At 39.4% G+C, this 15,709-nt stretch overlaps 1 protein-coding gene across 3 annotated transcripts; it reads right to left on the reverse strand.

The window, feature by feature from the left end:
• Positions 1-5,300: 5,300 nt before the first annotated feature.
• On the reverse strand, positions 5,301-13,112 carry LOC109776670 (cysteine-rich receptor-like protein kinase 25). Of its 3 annotated transcripts, XM_020335334.4 has the most exons (9): positions 12,977-13,112; positions 12,799-12,846; positions 12,533-12,663; positions 10,524-10,610; positions 10,349-10,439; positions 9,312-9,540; positions 9,040-9,190; positions 8,741-8,926; positions 5,305-5,656 (listed from the first exon to the last, which is right to left on the reverse strand). In XM_020335334.4, exons 2-8 carry the CDS (start codon positions 12,827-12,829, stop codon positions 8,744-8,746), a joined length of 903 nt encoding a protein of 300 aa, XP_020190923.1. In that variant the 5' UTR covers positions 12,830-12,846; positions 12,977-13,112; the 3' UTR covers positions 5,305-5,656; positions 8,741-8,743. The 3 variants fall into 3 exon arrangements, with proteins under 3 accessions (XP_020190922.1, XP_020190923.1, XP_020190921.1); XM_020335333.4 differs by having other exon boundaries at positions 5,301-5,651; positions 10,349-10,610; XM_020335332.4 differs by having other exon boundaries at positions 5,306-5,656; positions 10,349-10,610.
• Between the last annotated feature and the right edge of the window lie 2,597 nt (positions 13,113-15,709).

Below are 15,709 nucleotides of genomic sequence, written 5' to 3' on the forward strand. Positions count from 1 at the left end.
AAAATTGAAGATAATTGAATACTCAAATTGGAGATAATTGAACGACATTTCGGGTTGACTTTAAGTCTGTCGGGACTGCACCATACATGAGAGAAGAAGAATGTCGACTATTATTGTGGGGGTCATTCCTCCTCTTCTTTCTCGTGATAGACCTTTTGGTAATGCACGGGAAGGAAGGGAGGAATGACCATCACCGATGATCGCAAATGTCAGAGAGGAATCAGTGAGGGAGAGTCTCCACCATATATGAGAGGACAAAGAATCCCGACTGTTGTCGTGAGGGTCGCTTCTCCTTCGTCCCCTTGTGCTAGATCATTTTAGTGTAATGCACTTGGGGACGAAAGGAGGAGCGACCATCACCAACGATCGAATGTATACACCACGTGAGCTGAGAGTTTTCGAGAAAAGACTCGACAGACCGATAGTCAACCCGTGATGAATAATAATGATCTAATTTAGTTTTTGTAGTACATATATTTAATTGTACAAGTTTAATCTTTGAATTATGAACATAGGAAATGTCGTCGATGTCGTCGTCGAAGGAGGAAAGTCTCCCGGCGGAGTGCGACTAGCGCGGCGACGACCGGGGTCTGTGCGATAGGCCTCACCTGGTAGAAGGTCGGCGCTTCAGCATTAAGCTGCAGGAGACCTTTGATGTTGAAACGGTACGCAACGACGACAAGTGTTTTTTTTCATAATTAAGCACGACTTCTGCTACTTCAACGTGTAATTTTCGTCTTTTACAGTTTGACTAGATTATCTCATGCCATGAAAGATGCTATGTCTTAGAGAGGATGGATTTTGAAGATCATGAAAGTATGGAAACAAAGATAATTCACCTAAAGACCCATCATGGTATGGATTTAGATGTATATCTATACAATTCTGAGAGCGTAACCCATTTTGGTTACCCGAATTGGGAAGCACTTTGCAAGATGTATGATTTTCATGAGGGTATGCTTGTCACCATGGATCTTGGCGATCCTGACATCGCCCAAGACAATATGGACATTTGGGTCCTTGTTGATACGCTTCCAATTCTACCGCGCCCTAGTTATTAAGTAATTTATATTTTTTATTTCAAAATAGTTGACAGCTTATTTCCATTGATAGCTTATTTTCATTCTTCAAAGAATGTGCAGAAGATGGTAGACAGAACGTACTACACCGATGACTCAGAATTAACTTCTCAGGAGAAAAATCATCTGATCTCATTTATTACTAATCTTGAGAATTGCAATATCTATTATCAAACTCCTCCACATTACGGTCAATACGTGTCACTAGTGCACGTGTTGAACTACGTTAACGTCCATGGAGAAGTCATGGTAAGATTTTTTACTATTACGACATCCGTACATCTTTTGCATAAATTCTTCTAAAACTCAACTACATTACTAACTACGAAGTTATTACAATGTTTTTCAACAGAAAATCCCGAATGATTGTGTGCCTCATCTGATGTTTCCGAAAGCTCGCCTTGATGTTATGAACTTACGGCTAGGTCATCCTACGCATCACAGCTGTTCATACCGAATTTCTAAAGCCGATGAACACATGACAATCAAAGATTTGAAAAAAAATGTATGGTCACTCGTAGGGAGCTACTTGGAAGCAACATTTTGCGAAGCGCAAGAATTGGAGACAGGATAATCTTCATTCTCCATAATGGAGAGTCGGGGCCTATCTTGTTTTATGCTATTTTACCTAAGAGAAGGTAGTAGTAAAAGAGGAGTAGGTCCTAGGTACAATGTGTTATTATGTGCTACAATGTGTTAGCTTGAGTTGATGATGATGATCATGAGGAGTTGTTATATGACAATGAGGAGTTGTTATATGACAATGATGATCATGAGGAGTTGTTATATGACAATGATGTATGATGATGATAAGTTGTTAATGATATGATGATGATGATGATATGATGATTATGATGTAAAAACAATCTCTAAATTGCTACTGTATGAAAACTTGTATAATGGTGTATGAATACGGCATAAAAAGAAAAAGAAATAGAATACACAATAATAGTAGTAGCGCGGGCACAAAGGCGCGCTGCTAGTACTTACTAGTAGCGCTTCCTACAGAACGCTCTACTACTAAGTACATATAGCAGTAGCGTGTGTAAGCCCGCGCTAATGCTAACCTTTAGCTGTAGCGCTGTATCAGTAGCGTGGCACCCCACGCTACTGATAGGCCAAAAACTCGCGCTACTGCTAGGCTTTTCCCTAGTAGTGAGTTGAATAACTCCCTGGGGAATGAGAGGGACCAGATCATCGACGAGAACTCGGATTACAACCATAAGAAACTGAAGCTCATCAACCAGAAGGACAAACTGGTCACTTAGTTTGATTCTCTGAAGAAGGAGATACGAATCATGAAGGATCAGAGGGTGCAATTGAAGACCCAAACTCCATTACAGAAAGGAGGGAGAGAGCAACAGGAACAAGTTGCGTGAGATGAAGATCATTCTTCATAGAGAGATGTAAAGCATATGTAGGTAGTTCGGAAATATTGTCGAAGTTGATCACTGTTGCTTGTAGCTACCTAGTATACTACTGTTTTTGGATTTGAAGTTATCACTAGAAGTTTAAATGGCTGCATATACACTAATTGTTGGGTATATATATTTAATTAGCACGAATATATTGCTGGCATTAGACACGTGGCACGCCATCAGTACTCACAATACTGCTGACGTGTGTGCCAATGCCACCACTAGATATTTTCACTCGCGCCATATTTGTGGCGTCGTGTGTACACACCAGCATGACTGTTTTGGGCACGCCATAGCTAGGCTTTTCTGTACTAGTGATAATATTAAAAAAATGGTGTGATGTAATCGAGGACTCTAGTGGGTATACTAGTACAGCATACCTTGTGTCTTCTGGGTATAGTTGACACATCCAAGTTATTTTGTTGTGATCTGCCCACTTGACAAAACATTGTCTATGGTGGTACTCTATAAACTATTCAGCCGTCCAAGTTAATTTGTTATGACTCTGAGCACATTTGAGCTTCACGTAGTCTTCTTTGAAATGCGGCTTAAATTATTACGAACTGCATTTTGTGTCTATGTTGTGAGCAGCTAGCGGAATTTTTTCTCCTCGCATAAAAATGTATAGGCCCATCGAGAAACTTTCATCTATATACTCGTAAACTGATAGTAGAGATCAGCAGTCCGAGTTTTGTAGGTCCACTCTCAATGTCTACCGGAATTTTTTCTCCTCGCATAAAAATGTACAGGCCCATCGAGAAACTTTCATCTATATACTCGTAAACTGATAGTAGAGATCAGCAGTCGGAGTTTTGTAGGTCCACTCTCAATGTTTTTTTTTCTTTTTTTCGAAAATGGGGGACTCCCCGGCCTCTGCATCAGAATGATGCATACGGCCCTCTTATTAAACAAATAAATAGGTTCCAACAAGGTCTTAAAGTCTTCAAATAAAAATAAAAAAAAAAGCTCACATAGAGCCAAAAAGGCTAGAAGACAGACTAGCCAAATAAAGGACACCACAACCGGCTGGCAAAAAGAGAGATAGGTAAACTAATTGCCTATCCTATTACATGACCGCCATCCAAACCGGTTAAAGATACCCCGAGCTACCATCTCCCAGCGGATAGATCCAGTAACCAAACGCTCCCTGGCCTCCATCGGAGTGAGTAGCGACCACGAACGGATCAACGCCGTGGCTCGAAAAATAACCTACAAAAAATGAATGCGCGTTGTCCTGTTAAAAACCAAATCATTTCTGTAATTCCAGAGAGCCCACAACAAGGCGCAGACTCCTACGCGAATATGTCTCACTAAATCGGGCTCTATCCCGTTAAGCCACGTTGCAAATAACGTGTTGACAGAATTCGGTGAAGTATTATTAAAAGCAATATGGACCGTCCGCCATAAAACTTTGGCTAGCGGGCAATCAAGAAAAAAGTGTTTGATCGTCTCATCCCGATCACAGAAACTACACCTAGTAGGTCCTGTCCTATTACGCTTTGTCAAGTTGTCCTTGGTTAAAATAACTTGTTTATGGACAAACCACATAAACACTTTGATTTTCAAAGGAACTTTGACAGCCCAAACATGTTTGGAACTAGGAATCGAGCTTGAATTGATAACATCAACATACATTGATTTAACTGAAAATACTCCAGACCTAGTAAGCTTCCAGCGTAATTCATCGGGTTGTTGAGAAAGCTGAACCTCCATCAGTCTACTTACTAGACGGAGCCATTCTTCCCAACGATTGCCCACTAGCGCCCTTCTGAACTGAATATTAAGGAGGATAGATTGAAATACCGTTGCAACGAACACCTCACGTCGGTGAACAATACGATACAAAGACGGGTATTGAATGGCTAGGGATGTCTCTCCGAGCCAAGTATCCTCCCAGAATCGCATACTAGCACCGCACTCTCAAAGTTTAAGTCGAGAATAGTTTCACAACCATGCAAATGGATATATTGAACAGCTGACGACCCATTGGGCATTAACACCATATGCTTAAGGAGTGATTAGAGCATGGCAAGACATGAAACAGGTCATTTGGACATTGCTAAACAACATTGGATGCTTAATTATCCAAAGACCTTCGGGTAGACTTGGGGATCTCAAGCAAATTTAATTTAGCTGAGCCATCACTTCAATCGAACATGGAGCCTCGTCAGTTTGTCTGCTGAACCAATTTGGATCTAGCACTACAGGAATAACTTTTACTTCGACAAAAAATATTTAGTTTGATAGTTCAGGGGCAGTATGATATTTGAATGGCACGTCACATTATCTTCACTTTTTTAGCTCGGAAATTGGAATACACGTTAGTATTACACAATTGGACAGTGATTTACCCTTATGTCCCATCATCTCATCTTTTACTTTCCGCTTCCTATTTTTTGAACTAACTGTTTGAGGTACCATGTGTGTAGAATTCCCGAAATATTGCAGTGAATTGCTCCAAACCTATTCTGAGGGGATCATAGCAGCAAACGTGTAATGTAAAATGCACACATTTTTCAGAACTAATTTTCCATTTTGAAGGCATCAAATGAATTTCTGGAGTTTTTTGGTGCATAATTGAAGTTTAAGCTACATTTACGTTGAAAACGGATATATTTTTTTTGGCTGGAGGTGGGGTGGGTGGGGGGAGGGGGGAGGTGGATGAGACATCTAAATCACAAATTTCCCATTTCTCGAATTTTAGTTTAAAAAATCTAAGTGTGGTCGAAAAAAATGAATTTTTGTAGGGAAATTACACGACCTCCTGAGGCTGTTTTAAATTTTTCACCCAATCTCAAAAAAGTTGCAGTGTACATTGCTTTGTAAGTGAAGCATCTTCGAGCGGCAAATATGGACTAAAATAAATAAATTTCAAACATTCATGAAGGTCATCACACACATTCCACAAGCATATAGTCTTGAGTGTACATGCATTTGTTCGTAGGAGAAAAAGTAAAGTACATTGACGACAATCATCATGTTACAATTCACCACCGTAAGGAAGTGGAGCATCATAATGGCATAGCTGAAGACAGGTCCCAGTGACGAATTCCTTCCACCCAGAGTTCTGGTAGATCTGTCTATCCTTCCCACACTTGTACTCTACCTCTGACTGGTAGAATAACAGAGTTGTGGACTTCCCACTAACCAACCACTTCTCTAGGAATTTTATGCAAAAAAAAACACCACATAAGAAGGGGGAAATGTTGCATTTTGAAGAAAATTAGATCTATCTATACCATACTATTTCTCTCATCATTGGAACTAGTTAGAAGATGGTGAAACGGATACCGTCGCTCTGCCATGATCGAGCAGAAAGGATGCCATGCAACTGTGATGGTGTCGTCTAGCTCTAGCTCGTTTGTATACCGCTCAATATGCAATATGTTTCGCATGTGAACCGTCCTTGCATGTGAACCATCATAGTACACACGAGGAACAAAGGCCCAAACATACGTGGATATGATCTATTGGATGTGTACAAACTAGGAGAGGACGCAACCACTCATACAACGGTCATACCACCTGCCGCCGGCTCCATGGCGTCAACAAAATATTCTTTCATATTGTGATTGAAGTCCAATTCACATCAAATCTTCCCTAAAACCCCATTTCGCACCTTTGCACTATATAAAGGAGAAGGAGGATACCTCTCTCTTTGCAAACTCCATCATCTCTGCCATAGCCACCATAGTCATCATCTCCATATCCCAATCAATTCTTGTAATCCAGATCCCATGCCATTGTAAGATGGTTAATCATTCATCTTTGAGTAAACCCATCGACATTATCTCTTTTTTGTTTTTCTATTGCGAAGTATAAGTAATCTCTGTGGCTCAGTACCAGGGCACAACCTCGAAATCCCCATTTACGTACACCTATGGGATTGATAGTAGGTTTTCCTTTATATATTTATAATTATACAATGATTTTCTCTGGTATCGTCCTCGATCCTAGGACTCATCGGTACCCGATGCGTCGATGATCGATACAAGGAGATGCAACACACAAGGGAGAATCGAGGGTTATACAGAACACCAATGACAGTAAGGCTAGTACGGTAGCCAAAAAAAATCCACAGGGTGAAAAAATTGATGCTATCACTAAATGCAATTGTGTTCATCTAATAATATTTTAACAACCAAGGTAAACCCTTGAGATGGGTTAGGACCAAGCTTGGATGATTCAATCCTCCATTCGACAACAGTTTGTCGTGGGCTCACAAACAGGCATCACACACCTATCTAGTTACAAAGCAATTATTAATTTATTTTCTAATTTATGATCCTAAGCACAAGTGCATAGCTGGAGGTGAAACCGCTGCTCATGCCTATATTCTCTTATTGTTTACAACCATTAGTATTTCCGTCTATGTGTCTGCACAAGCTAATATTGCAGTGCATTAGTTTGGGAATGAGGTCATTAAGCGACAACGTAGGATTGCAAGAAATGCCCCCTATCTACACCACAACTTCCTTGTTCAATAAACTAAGGTCTCTAAGTTAGATGGCCATTTACTACAATCCAAACCAGATCGATGTAATCAGTGCTACACTCATATGGTTGTCCTTTTCAACTATGTACCATGGTCTCATCCCACATAGTTTCTCGAAAGCATATATGCACTAGTGTCATAACGCGTGATAATTAGAATGCGAGTAGGTCACATATTAAGAAAATCCTTGCTAATTCGGCCTACTTACGAAATGGTTGATAAGTTATGTTTACTATTTGAAATTTACCCTTTGTTCCATGTCTACAATGCCAACGAATAATGGTCTACCGATCTTATGATCTTAGGTTTGTCATGGAAGAAAGAAGAGAAGGGGTGGCTCCCAAAGTGATCACGTAAGTTTATGTTGGCATCATGATTTTACCTATGTTCAGGCCCCTCCATGGGTAACAGCCCTATGTCCTACCTACATATCTCTATTGACAATCATATTGAATAATGGAGGATTACACTAGTGTTTTCCTATGTAATGAACTAGGGTACGGAAATGAGCTCCCGTGTGTGTGTTCTATCTTTAGCAGAAGTCGGTACTGCCCGTATATAGTCACTCCTATGTAAGTAGGTCCATTCCAATCTCCGAGGGATCCGATGCGATCAGGCGATCCTACAGTTATGAGACCCACATATCCCACAACCAATGAATTTGTAAAGAAATCATCAGGATCTTTGTCCTTTCCGAGTGCCTAGTATGGCATAGTGGGACGCAAAACTCGGGAAACCATAGACACCCAGGCTGGTGATAAGTCTAGGGTGTGTCGTATCATATCTCTATTAAAATGGGTATCCATACGCGCCAACATAAAATAATTTATTATGGTCTATTTTTCTTACTGTCACAAGATGTGTTGGATCAACTTTTTAATGCATGGATTAACTACAAAATTTAATCTCTTTTAGTTTGCACATATTGTGTGCACTATTTTATTGAAATACCTTCATTATTTCTTGAACTTTCTATTGACTTGAAGGTGTGAAGGGTGAACCCAATAAAGCACAAGATATCTATGCATAGGCATGCATCCAAGTTGATGTTTTGAGTAATATCAGTTTTAACATAATGATCACTTTATCTAGCAGATAGAAAAATGAAAAATCCAGAAGAAAATTGATGACATTTGGGGAATGGATAAAATTCATATATGTAGTAGACACTTTGCATATGGATATGTTAGCAAACAAGGTGTTGTAAACTACTAAGGAAGTTTTTTCCAGAGATGGGTGTTGCAATATACCACGTGAGCCATTCAAATAGCGTGCTCTAAACTACTAAGGAAGTTTTTTTCTTGGGTAATTTCTATATTATAGATAGGACAATTTATTTGTATGTAATAACTCGCTTTCTGGAAGTCCTAAGAATTTTCATGACTATTCATAATGTTCCAATTAGAATTGGTCTATTGGCTTCAACTATGTTGTAAACAGTCTTACATACATTTCTTGGTTCAAGTAGAAAAATATGGAAATTTGGGTAATGGAAACACCTTTTCTTCATGAGTGTCCGTTATATATTTGCAATATTGTTTAATTGTGTTCTAACAACTCATGAATAAATGTAATTCATTCTTAGAACTTAAAAAATGAACATGGCTGGGGCATTTCCAATCGACCGTGTTGTACTTAGGCACTTGTTAATCTATCCAAGTATAGCAACTTGTCTTACATGGTTGGCCCAGAAAAAATTTCCTTTGCAATTAAATGAAATTGAATTTTCTCAAGAGGAAATTCCGTACCTTCTAGCTATCTGGTAGCTTACTGAGACTATTGAGAATTTCTTCTATGGAAGGTCTCTTCTCACCATCAATCTCCACACATTGTAGAGCAATCTTGATGCACCCTTCTATTTGTTCGAAACAATTTTCTTCTAAATCTTTATATTTGGACATTATTTGATCTATTCGGATCCAATTATCTTTTACCTGCATAAATTTAGAAATTACCCTCCTTAGCATGTGTGAGTGTAAGCAAATTAACTTTATTAGAATAATCTCAATTATAAGTTTTGCAATAATGATCTGATATTTATTCTTACTCCATCAATATATTTCCTTGCATGCTTCTGGTCGATGCTGGAACTATTCTTCTCTCTCGTGCAGATCTCCATTATGATTAGGCCTAAACTATATATGTCTGAGCGGGCTGATATTTCACCATTATACAGATACTCCGGAGCCATGTATCCACTAATACATTAACATCAGCAACTAAATTAGCATTATTGGAGATGTGAAATTTTTTATTTTTAGATTATATTAGAGAAACAAGGTAGCTTATATATATCATAAAAATTACAGGGTAGCTTACATAGATCCCACATCACTTTGTGTGTTTGTTCGGGTTTTTTCTGCCCCAAATATTCTGGAAAAGCCAAACTCCGAAATTTTCGGTGCCATGTTGTTGTCCAGCAATATATTTTGAGGCGTCAGACCCAAATGGAGAATGGGATTAGGCAAGGTATGTAGAAAAAGTATACCTTCACAAATCCCTTTTATTATACCAAAGCGTGTGTCCCAATCAATGCTACTTGATTCACCTAAGGAACATAGGATTTTAGTATTATTTTAATATAATGATTCAAATAATACTTTTTTCTTCGAATAATAGCGACAAATAAGATCTTGTAAGTGAAAATCCTCCATCAAAACAGTGTCGTGAGGTTATTTTTACATGATCTCTCTTACCTCCTCTTTTCACATGGGAGGTAAGCAGGTAAGAGTTACTCAGATTAAAGCGGACTTTCGGAACATGGGGGAATTGGAGCACGTTTGTTTAACCACTTCAAAACAAGTGCTCAAAACTTTTGAAAAAAATTGATTTATTTTAGACGAATACGCAAGCATGTGGCGTAAGTACATGCAAAATTCCATAAAATAATACATTGTGTAGTATGCTGCACAAAAAAGACAAACTTTTGGCCCAAAAGTATTTCTCATATGCAATCACCTATATTGGTGAAATCTTGTCTCGTTACATTGCACTGCTATACATGCATGTACAGAAAAATTAGAAATTTTCAAGCTATAAGAATCTGTTTTCTTTTACTTCAAACACCGGGTTCCAATGCCCCCTTTGCCCAGATGTCATTTTTTGTTACTCAGACCCACTACTTTATTAAATCGTGGCTCAGATCTATTATATACTCACTCTTACCTCCCGTGTGAAAGGAGGAGGTTAGATGGGCCATGTTAATTGATATTGTGGTGTTCTCTTTTTGTGTTGCATGCTATTCCACCACGAAAACTAGATCAACTTTCAGAAAATATTAAAAAACCAAACCATGTAAAAAGTAAGAACAAAATTAATTATAAATTATAGCTTGAATAGTGAAGCATATGGCATACCAAAAAGATTCTGGTGAAGGCTCCCCTTGGGTAAGTATTCATAGCAGAGTAATGTTTCGGTGATCTCCGCAATTATGTTTGTTCCATTGCTCTGCACCAATGCATTTTGTGTCTCACGGCAGTATGCAATCAACTTCACAATATTTTTATGTTCGAGCACCATAATATTTTTAACCTCATTTGTAAATATTTTTTCACGTGGCACAGGTGAGTTTTCTTCGAGTCTCTGCACAGCAATCACTTCGCCATCACCCAGAATCCCCTGTCTCACACAAAAGTATTGTATATTAGGGGTTTTGGTCCCGAGCTCAGATGCTCCCGGAATCTGGATGGTCCAGATCGTATGAAGATTTGTGCCATATAATGTTGTTATGCATATATACAGTAACTAATGCCAGAACAGAGACCCGACCACTTTTCTGAATATTCAAAAAGGCATATATTGTAACCCCACAAATTTTTGTGACAGATGTACGACATACATACGATGGTATGGTGATCACCTTGCAATAAAAGAGTACATTGATGTCAAAGACGACTACCACTTTTCGGATTGTCAAAAAGAAAAGACTACCCCTTTTCCGAACATTCAAAACGGCAGCCGAGTACATATAAAGTCGGTTTCGTTACATGGGGCTGTATCGTGCTGTATGGTGCTGTATTTGTTATATCGCTCTTTAGAAAATTCTTTTTCTGAATTGCTCTTTAGACGTGTAAATTAAGAGGATTCTCTGTACAGTTCAAAATAAAACTTTCTCGTTAGAAAATTCATACGCTGTTCACGAGGGAGCGGGCAGTGAGACAAACTTTTTGCATGTGCTGCCACGAAGATTCTACCGGCACCCTATGCCCATGAAAGAAAAATAATCTACCGGCAAGATCTCGGCCAGCCCATGCCCAGGAACACAAATCAACATCACGTGAACGGACGTGGCTATCGCTAAAACAAGCCGCTGCTCCATTCTCGTGTTTGGGGGCCAGATTGAGAGGAACCAGAACACAGCAACCACCCCGCCATCATCCCTGTCGTCACACAAAACATATTCGGCGTTTTGGTTCCGAGCACAAACCACAGATGCATGACATAAAAGAGCAAGACTACACCTACGAAGAAAGTTACGTAACTTTTTAAGTGATTAGCCAGTTGTCGAATTGTGATTGGGAGTAGGGGAAAGGAGGGGTCCACCCCCCTAAAATTCAATGGGGGGGGGGGGGGGGGGGGGGGGTAGATTTGTGTGGGAAACTTATTTATTCCGTAACTCGTTCGTTGGTGTAGAATTATTGGACATAAACTCTCTCTTTTCCCTATGGTTTCTTTCGAAACCTCGACTGACGTGCACCTGGTGTCTGCCGTTGTGTATGTCAAAAAGGCTGTCCTATTATAATTTTCGCCGAGCTTCCCATCCTAGATCATTCCTCTCTGGTAGACTCTGGCATGCCGTGGACGAGCTCAAAGACAACCCATGTTGCATACTCCTTCCTCTGTCCCTGTTTTAAGAACTACACATACTACTAGGGCAACAAATTAATGAACAAACTTTTGGTTTATTGCTATAAAAATGAGTTCAACTGCAAGTAAAGTTATATCATTAGTAATTTCCGTTTTATGGATAGTGAATGTATATTTGGTTGGTCAAATTGACAACGTAAAATAAATCTGCGCCATATGAACCCGTAAGGAGGAAGTGAAATTTCCACTGTCCCGTTTGGGTTCTCCGAGCTCCCATTCCACACATCCAAACTTCTCGACTGTCTTCGATCCGGTCATGGCGAGCTCAGCAGAGGACATACAGATCCAAGCAAGGTGACTTTGGATTTGTTCACTGCGGCTCGCCTAAGATGATTCGCTCAGCACTGCCAAACTTCCACTACTTCCCTGAAAACCTCCGTCGGCAGGAGGGAGTTTTCCAGGGCGTCACAACATCCCCATCTCAGAGTGCTCGCAGCTGACTTTGTATGAGTCGTTTTGGTGATCCAGGACGAGCTTATCTCCACAGTGGAGGAAAGGAAAGGAACAAACTAAAAATCCCACACACACAAAAACTAATATACACAAGCTTTCATCAACCTTACCACTGCTCGGTGTCAAGATATGGAAGCCATATAGGATTTCTGGTTATATAAGCAACTTCAATTTATATATCAACCTCTGAAAAGACAGGAACTGTTGTGGCAAAATCATACCTTATAAATTGTCCCGAATGCACCAGAACCTTTGATATAATCAGTGGAGAAGTCATTTGTAATTTTCTTCAAAAAGTCTAATGTAAGCTCCTTGGGTAAGGTTTCTAGAGTTATATCTCCAGTGGCCTTTCCTGAAAATAGAACAAGGTACTGCTGTGAGCAAGTGTAACTTCTAGTTGACCGAAGCAAGGAACTTATTGAACAGCATCAGACTAAGTATGTACAAGGAAGCTGTATCTGGAAACAAGCGTCTCAAGGGCACTGACCTTGAACAGGAACACTTGATCTGCGATCCATGCTAGGAAGAGGAACACCTTTGCAAAACAAGGAGATATTTGTCATCAGTTGACTTGACTGCCTATAGAGTAGTCTCTTCTTCATCCATATATATGCACAAGGAATGTGTATCTGAAAATAATTAAGCAGTCTATCAAGTGCACTGACCTTTGAGATAAGCACTTGGTTAGGGATCCAAGCTGGGAAGAAATCACCGAGGTGGGATGTACTGAAGATCTGAGATGAATGGGTTGCTTGTTGCTGGTGCCTCTTGGTACATATATAAAGCAACCAAAGAAAATTTTATTATTATTAGTTGATTTCGCTGTCAGTAGGCTAAAGCATGGTTAATAATAGAGTGGGTTGCGGGCTCTGTCGTCTCATTGCCACATCATCTGCAATAATACTTGGCCCGCCTCATCCTTTCACAATGTTTGATCTAGCAAATGCTGCAGGCCGCAGCTCACTGTAAATCTAAAGCCTACGGCTCTTACTTTTCATCTTCACTCTTCTCCAGCTCATCAAAAATCTGATGTAACAATTACTATATATAGCATGATTATGTCGATGACACCATTTTGTGCTCGGGCTGGAGTGAGCCCTTAAAAAAATGAATTTTGTATTTCAATGTTTAAAAAATTATGAAAAACAACCTACTTGTTCACATGGATGTATCCAACATGTATGTAAGATTTCGTGATGAAATACATTTAAATGCGAGCTACATGAAAAAGGTAAAATCACTGTCATCACCTAAATAAAAGGCTGTGTGTATCACTCGATGCAGAGGCCGAGGGATGTCCCCTCTTTTCGAAAAAAAAGCACACAAAAAACTTTCTGACACATGTCCCCTTATTATGCTTGCTCTAAGAAATTATTTCACCTTGGCCCACCAGAAATAAACATTGCCTTGGGCGGGCCCAAAGTTTGATCTGAATTTATTTTGAGGCAGCTTCGTTCGCAGATGACAAACAGGGTTGTGTCACATGCATGAACTTGATTAGAGAATATGTGCATGTTAGTTGACAAGGGAAATCATCTAGATGCAAGTTACCTCAATTAGTACATAATTAACGTGATGTTATGAAGATTCCATTGTACTCCCTCCATTCCTAAATATAACTCTTTAGAGATGCCAATATAGAGTACACACGGAGCAAAATGAATGAATATACACTCTAAACTATGTCTATATACATTCGTATATAGTCTACAGTGAAACGAAAATCCATCTCTGCACCCACGCTCACGAAAAAAATAAAAAAAATACTAGAAAAATTCAAATATTTCTAATTTTTTTTGTGCGGTAGACAATTTGATGCGTGAGGTCCGCTTCAATTTTCAAATCATTTGGACATCTGAGGAGCTCTCAGTAAAAAAGATAAATTGGGGTCTGTACAATTGTTTACTGTTCATGTACTGTTTTTGCCTGATTTTTCTTGTTTGCTGAGAGCTTCTCAGATGTCCAAATGACTTGAAATTTGGAACGGGCCTCACACATAAAATTGTCTACCGCACAAAAAATTGGAAGTTTTTGAATTTTGTTTGAATTGTTTATGATTTTTTTCTAACTGGGTGCAGATGAGCCTGGGCACCGAAACGCCCTACTCTGAAAGACTTATATTTTGAAACGAAGAGAGTAGTTTTCATTTGAAATGAAAAGTTGCATTAAATTGATTTTTAATGTACTTGCATGCGAGTGTTGGCAGGCTCCCACTTGCATCCCTGCTCCAACGGTTAAGGGCCAGTTCTTTTGGGCAATTCTCCGAGAATTGACCCCCTCCCCAGCTTCTTCCTGAATTGCCACTCCAATTTTTTTTTACAATTCCTAGCTAATTAGACCTTAACTAGCTAGGAATTGTAAAAAAAGATGAAGTGGCAATTCTGGAAGAAGCTGTGGAGGGGGTCAATTCTGGGAGAATTGCCCAAAATAACTGGCCCTAAATAATCTAGACTGTTGTAAACTGTTGGCTCATTCACGAAGTTCACATCTATTGTACATAATCTACGTGGATGAATCAATATATTCCCTCAGTGCAAGTACGAATATATACAAGTCGCCGCTCAATCTTGTATTTGTAAAGCACCACCACATCATTGTAACTAGCGGTTGGGTCATGAATCTGTGGCGCCGCTTGAAAAAAAAGTTGTGCACCCTTTTCCATCTTAAAAAAATACGTGGATATTCATCTCTGTCTTGAGCCAACCAGCAAGTGCCACTTGGCAAGCTGTACGCCCGTTTTCATCTAAATGAATATGTGGGTCCTCACCTCCATCTTAGGAAAAAAACAACCTCACCTTCATCTTAAAAAGAAAAAAATCTCAAAAAAAACCTCACCTCCATCTAAAAGAAGAAGAAAAAAAAGATTCTGACGGTAGCCAACCAGTGAGCACCACTTGGCACACAGCTCAGCATTGGCCCTTTCTTTCTCCCTTAATGGGTTTGAGTGTGGCGTTGTGATGACCCACATGTATAGTTGATCGATTGTAGTCCTTTCGGTAGAGAAGAGTGTCGACTCCAACAAGGAGCGGAAGAAATTGATATGCACTTTTCATAGTTTTGGTAAAATAGTTTGATTGCAAGATAATTGTTAACAAATAACAAGTAAAAAATAGCAAGGTGGAGCAAGTGGCTCAATCTTTAGTTGTGGGAAGGACAAGCCAGTGATACTTCTTATAGTGATTAAAACGCTCTTGAGGGCACACGAGAATATCGCCAAGTTACTTTCACCATGATTCATTGTTTTAATGTTCAATTTCTTGATAAGTGTTATGTCGGTGGAACGGAGCTAAGGTACTGTCCTAACTTGAATAAATACCTACTTATGATTATACCCTCCATGCAAACATACACAAATATACATAAGAAGTAAGTAAGATAAATCTAACCATGTAATTATA

This window comes from Aegilops tauschii, chromosome 2 (assembly GCF_002575655.3).
Source record: "Aegilops tauschii subsp. strangulata cultivar AL8/78 chromosome 2, Aet v6.0, whole genome shotgun sequence".
Lineage (NCBI taxonomy): Eukaryota > Viridiplantae > Streptophyta > Magnoliopsida > Poales > Poaceae > Aegilops > Aegilops tauschii.

What these genes read in the sequence shown, in the direction of transcription:
- LOC109776670 (XM_020335333.4), bottom strand. Translation starts at nt 12,829, where the DNA reads ATGGATCGCAGATCAAGTGTTCCTGTTCAAG. An exon ending in CATTCGGGACAATTTATAAG is followed by an intron (nt 10,611 to 12,532) that starts GTATGATTTTGC and finishes TGTGTGAGACAG; the next exon opens with GGGATTCTGGGTGATGGCGA. An exon ending in CCTTCACCAGAATCTTTTTG is followed by an intron (nt 9,541 to 10,348) that starts GTATGCCATATG and finishes TATGTTCCTTAG; the next exon opens with GTGAATCAAGTAGCATTGAT.